Below are 10,000 nucleotides of genomic sequence, written 5' to 3'. Positions count from 1 at the left end.
CAAAAAGATATTTGGAATAAAATGCGTGGTTAAACCTGAGTAGTTTTTACACAAATTACTGCGAGAAAAAACGAAAGTATTGAGTTGTGTTTTGATCCTAGAGTAATTACGAAAATACCTGACCTCCTCTTTGAAAAAAAAAATATAGCCTTAGGGAAACTTTAAACACTCTTTGAGGGAAAAAAAATAGTTCCTTTCTCTCTCATCGTATATCTTCTCCGGTTTAGTAGGCGAAAGAAGAATTCCATCAGCAGCATCATACTCCGGTTTTGTTCTCTTACTGTTCTGTCAAGTGACTGATCCCAATTACAGTTTTTTCCCGTTTTTCTTTTCTCATTTATAACTTTGAGGGAAATGTACTACAGAACAGTCGAAATTCAGGAAGACGAAGAAAAATTGAGATAAACAGAAAAAGTAGGACAAATTCCAAAGAGAGAGAGAGAGAGAGAGAGAGAGAGAGAGAGAGAGAGAGAGAGAGAGAGAGAGAGAGAGAGATTTCAGTTATCTACAACTTCGATTCATGTGGTGATTAGTGACATTTATAGTCAGAAAGAGAAGTTTTTACTTACTTTTAATCTTTTTAAAGTCAGATTTGACCCATAGGACAAGTATTAGGCAGCGAGACACGTACTGAGGAGAGAATTGAGAAACTGTTTGAAATGACCCATTTTGTCCTATATCCTTCCCAAGAAGAGAGAGAGACATTACTGTTCACAAAGATCACTCTATAATGGGTAGCTTTTTCAACTTGCAGCAAGGAAGACAATTTGAGACTCTCTGCCCGCCACGCGAATATTACCTGATCACTGATTGTTAGTTGTCTGTCCGTTCCTCACTTTATTCTGTCCAGACTCTTTTTCTGTCCGCCCTCAGATCTTAAAAACTATTGGGGAGAGAGGGCTACAGATTGGTATGTTACTTATCCACCCTCCAGTCATCAAACATACCAAATTGCAGCCCTCTAGCCTCAGTGGTTTTTATTTTATTTAAGGTTAAAGTTTGCCAAAATCGTGCTTTCGACAACGACATATTATAGGCCACCACCAGGCCGTGGTTAAAGATTCATGGGCCGCGACTCATACAGCATTATACCGAGACCACCGAAAGATAGATCTGTTTTCGGTGGCCTTGATTATACGGTGCAGCGGCTGTACAGAAATCTCGTTTGCGCGGAAGAAACTTCGGCGCTTTTTTAATTTTTTTTTATTTGTTTTACTCTCTCTGAAAATATTTAGGTATTTCTCAGAAGAAACCTTTATGGAATGAACTTGCGTGTTTATATTTGTGATAGACACTTGAAAGTTATCGTCAATTTGAAATTACAATTGAATATGAAATTAAGGAGAATCATTACTATTTAATGTTTTAAATCACGCTTCCTGTATTTTATAGTTGGTGATGTCTGTAAATGTCCTTATTCAGTAGACGATAATGCATTAAGATCTAACGATAGCTGTAGATTTTATAAAAGCACTGATAAAGAATTCACTGGGAAAGATACCAGATAAATTTTTATGTTATTTGGAAAGTTATAGACAGTTAACTGATGAGTTTCAAAGACATGACTTCCCATATTCTTATTATTATAAGTTGTATCATTTCAGACAATTTTCAGAATGATAAAGCATTTTGGGTGTATTTTTTGAGGATGTTTATAAAATACTTCTGATTCTTTCAGGATACCTGGTAATATCTTCGGATCCAGAGCATCATATATGAATGCTATGGACAACTGAAGCCTCACATTGCTACTCAAGGTATGGCAATGTATATTTTTCTTTTTACTCCGCACGTATAACCTTTGTTCACAAATGGGCAGTGGTCTTGTAGCTTCTTCAAGATTATATCATTCTGAATTTTCTTCCATTTTATTATAATTTGAACTATTTGGATGTGTCGTAAATAGCATTACGTTGCTAAGCATCTCATTTATAATATAAAATTAATAATCTCTCTTCCTAAAAACCCCCGTAGTGGGGTAGGGCCGTCAGTGCACCTCATGTGATGCACTGTAGGCATTACTTAAGGTTCTTTGCAGTGTGCCCTCGGCCCCTAGCTGCAACCCCTTTCGTTCCTTTTACTGTACCTCCTTTCATATTCTCTTTCTTCATCTTACTATCCACCCTCTCCTAAAAATTGATTCCTAGTGCAACTGCTTTGAGGTTTTCCTCCTGTTACACCTTTCAAACCTTTTACTGCCAATTTCCATTTCGGCGCTGAATGACCTCATAGGCCCAGTCCTTGGTCTTTGGCCTAAATTCTATATTCCAGTTCCAATTCTAAATTCCAATTCTAAAAATTTTTTTCTCGAAAGGTTATGAGAATTATGCAACTCATTTAACTGAGAGATCATACGGTCGTTTTATTGCTAAATACAAAGACTACACAAGTGGCGTCTCTTATGAATCATATTTTCCCCCTTCTATGAAAAAGCAGAATTTTAAGCGTGCGTCAGAAATTCCCACTGCCTATGAAATGGGACGTTGACAATTACAGTGGCTTCTCGTCTAATGAAGCCATTAACAAAGAGAAGAGGACATTTACCCCCTCCTAAGTAGAATTAATGAGTTCGTTAACCTCAAAGAGAAGTGTTGTCCATCAAAACTCTGGCGTGTAAACTCCATTTATTGAACATTCTCACGGTTTATTTTGTACACTACGTTCTTGCTTAGGTCTTCCTTTCATCCTAATAAAACCTATAACTTATATACATCTTTCCAGTTCTTCATTGGAGGGGTAGAGCTCTCGGCTAGCACGCTGTTGGCCCAGCGTTCGACTCTCCGACCGGCCGGCCAGTGAAGAATTCGAGGAATTTATTTCTGGTGATAGAAATTCATTTCTCATCATAATGTGGTTCGGATTCCACAATAAGCTGTAGGTCCCGTTGCTAGGTAACCAGTTGGTTCTTAGCCACGTAAAATAAATCTAATCCTTCGGGCCAGCCCTCTCTAGGAGAGCTGTTAATCAGCTCAGTGGTCTGGTTAAACTAAGATATACTTAACTTTTTTTCCAGCTACGTATCATATGCCATTTTTCCCACATGACCTAACCATCATCACCCAAACTAACGTTGCGTAGGAGTTCATCTGGAGAGCTTCCATCTTTCTTCTTTCATTTGCATTTGGCATTTATACTTCGCTTCCTTACAGGTGGATTGGTTCACCATACCCCTCTGACTTCTGTCATGGTTTCCTTAGTCTCTTGATGTTTCCAGCTAATTTTTTTTTTTTTTTTTTTTTTACTAAATCCTGCTACCCTGCTTGAATCATCACCTATGTAACTCACGTCTACAGTGAGTAAACATATATTAAGCGAAGAATGGGAATTGAAAATGGGAATCACGTTTGATTTAACAGGAAAATGTATGAGCAAAAAAATCTTTGACAGAGTTCAGCCTCAAATACCTCAATGAGCCACTTATTGCTCACGCAAAGCTCATAACCTCCGGGAAATGTCAATCTCCGTATCAGATTTGTTCCAAGGGATTATTGCTGACGATTAGATTTTGTTTTTTTCGAACAGTTTTTCAACGTACGTTAACATCCACGGCTTCAATAAAATCCAACTTACTGGTTTTTGCATCAATTTACACGCCGAGGTTTAGTGGGCAACACTTCTCTCTGAGGTTAATGAACTCATCAATCCCACTTAGGAGGGGTAAATGACTTGTTAAGTAAAGTAATTCACTTATTTCACTTGTCAAAATATCATAAACGTGAAGGAAAATAGTAGTTGTGTTTACATTTGGGACTAAGAATAATTACCTCGTATGGAAATATTTTATTTTTTATTGCACGTTGTAAATTTTTACATTATTAATTCTTAACTGTATGATATTCAGAGGGTTAAATTCATGATAAACCTCGAGGTTGATATTTTTAACAAGAGGAAAAATAGCTTAGGATTAAATACAGATGAGTTTTTTTATATGATGAATAATGCTTAGAGTCTAGGGACTAATCAGATAAAGACTCCCGCTGCTTTTTTTCCTGTGGATTTTGAATATGTCTTAAAGTCCACAGAAATAAGACATCAGGATATTTATGTAGACATTTTAAAAGTATCTTCATCATGAGTTCCGTTTCTCTTCCCCGTGTTTCAAACAGTCATTTATGTTTTCTGCCATCAATGCAACCGCTGCAGATACGTAACCAATTGCCAGAAGAAAGAAAGCAGCCTGAAAAAAAAAAAATTATAAAACACCTTCATTTGTTTGGTCACTAAAGAAGTCCATTTATCAGTTCACTACGGAAATTATATTTTCATATATATGAATTTTTATATATAGAGTATAAAAACCTGCATAAAGAATATGCACGAGAGTAATTTGTAAATGTGTGGTCCCTAAAATTTTTTTTTAATGTAAATATTTTCTAAAAGGAACTTTGCCGTTTACCTGTAAATGAGTTAGGCTGATAGCTGGAGGAGTATTGGATGTGTTGTCACCTGCTCTCTTCAGTACCTTGTAAAATTCGTCGTCTTCCCATTTGTAAATCAGGCCTCCTTCAACCATTCTAGCCTGCCTATAGGAAATGTTAACTTATGTATAGTTATACATATATACGTACATACACACACACTATATACATTATATATACATTATATATATATATACATATATATATATATATATATATATATATATATATATATATATATATATATATAGATATATATATATATATATATATATATATATATATATATATATATATATATATATATGTATATATATATATATATATATATATAGAGAGAGAGAGAGAGAGAGAGAGAGAGAGAGAGAGAGAGAGAGAGAGATATAGAGAGAGAGAGAGAGAGAGATATAGAGATAGATATATATATGTGTATATGTATGTATGTATAATATATATATATATATATATATATATAATATATATATATATATATATATATATATATATATATATATATTATATATATACATACAGTGTTTGTGTGTGTGTGTGTGTTACAAACATAATCGAAAATGTTACTTCCTGAAAAAAAATGTCTATACCAATATTTCAAGCTGATATAATTACAGAAATAAATAAATGATCACAAAATCAGATAACTGATAAAAAAATATAGAATTGCGGGAAAAGTGCACTATTAATTTTCTATATTTTTCAATTCCCTTCAGTAATAGTTCATTGGAATAGTGCAAATATAGAAAACTAAGAAGTAAACGTACAGTTGGCTGAACTTATCCTTCATAGGCGAACCAGTGGGACAGGCAATTCCATAGTTGATAGGATAGAAGGTCTGGCGTCCCAGATGGAAATTTTCCATTCCTCTTGTTGCAGCGGCTACGACGGATACGGCCGTTGGAGCGATGAATACGAACTTACCTGGAAGGATCTGTATTTGGGGAAAGCATTATTATATAGGGGCTTTGATTGGTTTATAGGAGACCATTCAGTGACGTGCGGAATAGAGACACTTGTAGGAGGAAAGTGGCAAATGCATGATATAGAGAATATCTATCAGATTTGGATTTTTTATTTTGGTTTATATTTTTTTCTATAGTAGGGATGGCATTTTTATAGCTTTTCGGTTTATAATTTATGAAAGGACCTATACTTATAGGAGAAAGTGGCAAACATAATATAGAGAATATATCAGATTTGATTTTTTTATTTCTGGTAGGTTTATAGAAGACCATTCAGTGACGCATTTTATATAGGGGTTTTTTGGGTGTTTTATAGAGATATTTATAGTTTATAGGAAGAAAGTGGTAAATGCATAATATAGAGAATATCTATCATAATTGGTAACCTTTGGACATTTTTTAAAATTTCCAGAAGGTTTATATTTTCTAATTTATGAAAGGACCTATACGTGGGGAAGGCATTTTTATATAGAGGCTTTGGGTCCTTAATAGGAGACCATTCAGTGACGTATGAAATAGAGATATTAATAGGAAGAAAGTAGCAAATACAAAATATAGGGAATAGGTATGAGAATTGCCACCTTTTCAACGTTTTCTTTTTATTTCTAGTAGTTATAGTACTGTTCTCTAATTTATTGCTGGATCTGTATGTAGGAAAGACATTAATATATATAGGGGCTTTGGTCGGTTTATAGGAGACCATTCAGCGACGTAAGAAATATAGATACTTATAGGAAGAAAGCTGGAAATATGAAATAAAAAAAATTTCCCAGAATTGGCAAACTTTCGACATTTCACTTTATTTCTGGGATATTTACATTACCATTCTCAAATTTATTACAGATTACTCTACGTAAAGTCTGTATACGTTAAAGAATAACCTGCCAACATTGTTTTCATACCATCTTTAGTACGTGTCCAGTATTTCAATGCAGATTCCTTTATTTAATGTTCTTTTACGTCCAAGTAAAAAATTATGAAATAACTGATTCAGTCTCACAGGAAGATTACTAATGCATTATTCTTCTAAATTTCAAATCATTTACCATGGTTTTGAATTAAGAAATAAAATTCAGAAACAGAAATCTATGATACACTTGAAATCGAGCGTATTTCCTCAGGTAAATGATGGACTATCTGAAAGTCAGTGTGTGCAGAAACTCATTAGTTACCTTATTGAACCCAATAACAGGGTTTTCCAGAAGAGTTTCAGAAGGATCCTTGAGCCTGAGTAAATTCCAGGTCTGTTTGTATATACCTTCAGTGGCGTCCTGAAATAATAGAATAGTTAATAGAGTCTATTTTTCTCAATACTAATACCTTCAATAGTATTTTATCACTGATGTTTTGTTTCATACATTAGATGCTCTCTCTCTCTCTCTCTCTCTCTCTCTCTCTCTCTCTCTCTCTCTCTCTCTCTCTCTCTCTCTCTCTCTCTTAAAGAATAACAAAGTATAGACAATACTGTTGAATTCATATTCATCCCATTTTTGAATAATAATCGTATAGGCTTACACGATATTTGTACTTTCAAGGCATCTATGGATAATAGTGCAGGGACATTTTAAATAGTTAGTATATTGCATAATTATGAAGAAACTTTATTAAATGCAAAACATATCAAAATTTCAGTAACATCTTTGTAGGTCTATAACTCTAAAGATATGAGAAAATAATTTTGGATGTGCCATTATCGCTGCCTTGGATTGGTTGAGGTACTGTATGAAAGGAGATACATCATAAATTTATAAAACTGTAAGAAAGGATTGTTAAAATAAGTTACGTGAGAGAGTATCGACATGCCTTTACAGCATAAAAATGAAAATGCTTTCAAAGAGTAGAGAGAGAGAGAGAGAGAGAGAGAGAGAGAGAGAGAGATTATAGCATTGCAATAAGAACATATGTGTTTAAAATAATTTCCGTGAGGGAATATCGACATGCTTTTACAGCATAAAAATTAAAAAAAAGAGTTTTTAAAGAGTAGAGAGAGAGAGAGAGAGAGAGAGAGAGAGAGAGAGAGAGAGAGAGAGAGATTATAGCATTGCAAAGAGAACATAGGGTTAAAATAATTTCCGTTAGAGAATATCGACATGCCTTCAGAGCATAAAAATGAAAGAAGAGTTTTCAAAGAGAAGAGAGAGAGAGAGAGAGAGAGAGAGAGAGAGAGAGAGAGAGAGAGAGAGAGAGAGAGAGAGAGAGAGATTATAGCATTGCAATAAGAACATAGGGTTAAAATAATTTCCGTGAGAAAGTATCGACTTGCCTTTACAGCATAAAAATGAAAAAGTTTTCAAAGAGTAGAAATACCATCGATACCAGAGAGAGAGAGAGAGAGAGAGAGAGAGAGAGAGAGAGAGAGGCAGAAGTTTAATCTGAAAAAGAATCCTTGGGGCAAACCTTGAGGAGGTACTCAATCATTGTCTGCTTGACAGTTCCAATAGTAAATCCTTCCTTAATGGCCCTAGGCAGATCAGCGAGAGAGTCTATCGGCTTCTCGTAGGAGGGGATTGCAAGCACTGCTGTCAGCGTCCCGGAATAAAGAGCTGGAAGAGAGATGCAATGGAAGATGAGGGTAAAGCAGACGAAAAGGACAGGGACTGATCTTGAAGAAAGAATGGGGGAATAAGGGAAAGGTAAAAAATCGAGATATTATAGCATGTTAAGGAAGCGATTTTAACCTGGCAGATGGGTGTAAGTTTAGTAATAGAGAAGAAATTTTTTTAAGTATTTGTTTAACAGTAGAATATACTAAACGTTTAAACAAAATATGTCATATATTACTTTGAAATTTTAGCTTAGATCCATTCCCGTGCTTTCTCTGCTTATCAGGAAATATTCACCACAAACAGTTACACAAGACGTCCATAAATCTGAAAAAGTGGCAACTTATTTAAAAGAAGACACACACGTTCATACATTATGTGTGTGTGTGTGTATATATATATATATATATATATATATATATATATATATATATATATATATATATATATATATATATATATATATATATATATATATATATATATATATATATATATATATATATATATATATATATATATATATATAAATATATGTATATATATATATATATAAATATATGTATATATATATATAAATATATGTATATATATATATATAAATATATGTATATATATATATATAAATATATGTATATATATATATATAAATATATGTATATATATATATATATATATATATATATATATATATATATATATATAAATATATGTATATATATATATATAAATATATGTATATATATATATATATATATATATATATATATATATATATATATATATATATATATATATATATATATATATATATATATATATATATATATATAAATATATGTATATATATATATATATATATATATATATATATATATAAATATATATATATATATATATATATATATATATATATATATATATATATATATATATATATAATATATATATATATATATATATATATATATATATATAAATATATATATATATATATATATATATATATATATATTTTTATATATATATATATATATATATATCGATGTAGTTAGTGTAGGAATATTAGGCCAATTGACCTCGACAGAGAACATCTCTATATACCGGTAGGGTAGGCAATTTAAAATAACAATCACCGCTTTAGACAAAATGGCGCCCGCATAGGCTGGAAAGTTTGTAAACAAAATATGTTAGGCATTAGGGACCCAAGCTCAGAGAGGGTTTACGCCATATATATGACCCCTAGTTATGGTGGCCCTAAGCTTTATTCTATGCATTCGACGATGCCTTTGTCAAGGTCGGATTGCCCGGGCGGTATAAGCTTCTGGAAGAACGGGCGAGGTCGGGTCAGAGTGAGAGAGATCCCAGCGGTCACGGAACCAGGGTGATATATATATGCATCGAACGATATATTTTATTACTTTCTCCTACGTCTATCTTAATTAGTGAATTGGGAAGATATGCCAGAATACGACTCCTGAGGTATATATTATGCGCAAATATGATCGCTCACGGGTAAGTCCGATATATTGTTGAATATATCGATTGACTAGTTCTTTCTGTATTTCACATTTTTTCTTTGTTTTTTCCTTCAGCCACCACTTAGGGTATGTGTTTACAAAGTGTAGATTGTGTAATTATTTTATTGTTAGCTTCAACCCCATTATTCCAGTAAAATACCAGGATTTAGGTAAGCAAAATCAGGGTTAAATTCGATCATTGTGTATGCCTTTATCCGAATGTTTGGAAGAACCGTTGCGTTTAAAATCAAATTCATCTCTAAATATTCTTTGTTAAGGTTAATAACCCTTAACTGGCGACCTTTATAACGTCTGTCTTTGTTTAACTTTTAAGGCTTCAAGTGACATGTTACATGTAATCTTGGAATTTTGAAGACTTGTCAAAATTTACTTAAATTGAAAATCCATGATCAACCAAGACCTGTACTCTAACAATATATCAATATATGAATATATGTATATGATAAGGGTCCATATAAATATATGTATATATATATATAAATATTTTTCTTATATATAAATATTGTTTTAAATTTTTGTAT

At 32.5% G+C, this 10,000-nt stretch overlaps 1 protein-coding gene and 1 long non-coding RNA gene across 2 annotated transcripts in view; one reads left to right on the top strand and one right to left on the bottom strand.

Annotated features, from left to right (window-relative positions):
• The window catches only part of LOC136852445 (uncharacterized), a 123,221-nt gene that overhangs the window by 93,429 nt on the left and 19,792 nt on the right, over positions 1–10,000 (top strand). The window contains exon 4 of the long non-coding RNA XR_010857143.1: positions 1,679–1,757. This is a non-coding gene — a long non-coding RNA (uncharacterized lncRNA). The remainder of the gene's footprint in view (positions 1–1,678; positions 1,758–10,000) is intronic.
• Positions 3,773–10,000, bottom strand: part of LOC136852135 (glutamate receptor ionotropic, delta-1-like) — a 7,604-nt gene continuing 1,376 nt past the window's right edge. The window contains exons 2-6 of the mRNA XM_067126585.1: positions 7,793–7,938; positions 6,568–6,666; positions 5,198–5,364; positions 4,397–4,523; positions 3,773–4,177 (exon numbers count right to left, since the gene is read on the bottom strand). Coding sequence (XP_066982686.1) covers positions 4,070–4,177; positions 4,397–4,523; positions 5,198–5,364; positions 6,568–6,666; positions 7,793–7,938 — 647 coding nt within the window. The 3' untranslated portion in view covers positions 3,773–4,069. The remainder of the gene's footprint in view (positions 4,178–4,396; positions 4,524–5,197; positions 5,365–6,567; positions 6,667–7,792; positions 7,939–10,000) is intronic.

Source organism: Macrobrachium rosenbergii, chromosome 25, assembly GCF_040412425.1.
Source record: "Macrobrachium rosenbergii isolate ZJJX-2024 chromosome 25, ASM4041242v1, whole genome shotgun sequence".
Taxonomy (NCBI): Eukaryota; Metazoa; Arthropoda; class Malacostraca; order Decapoda; family Palaemonidae; genus Macrobrachium; species Macrobrachium rosenbergii.
This window is presented reverse-complemented; position numbering and strand designations above follow the sequence as displayed.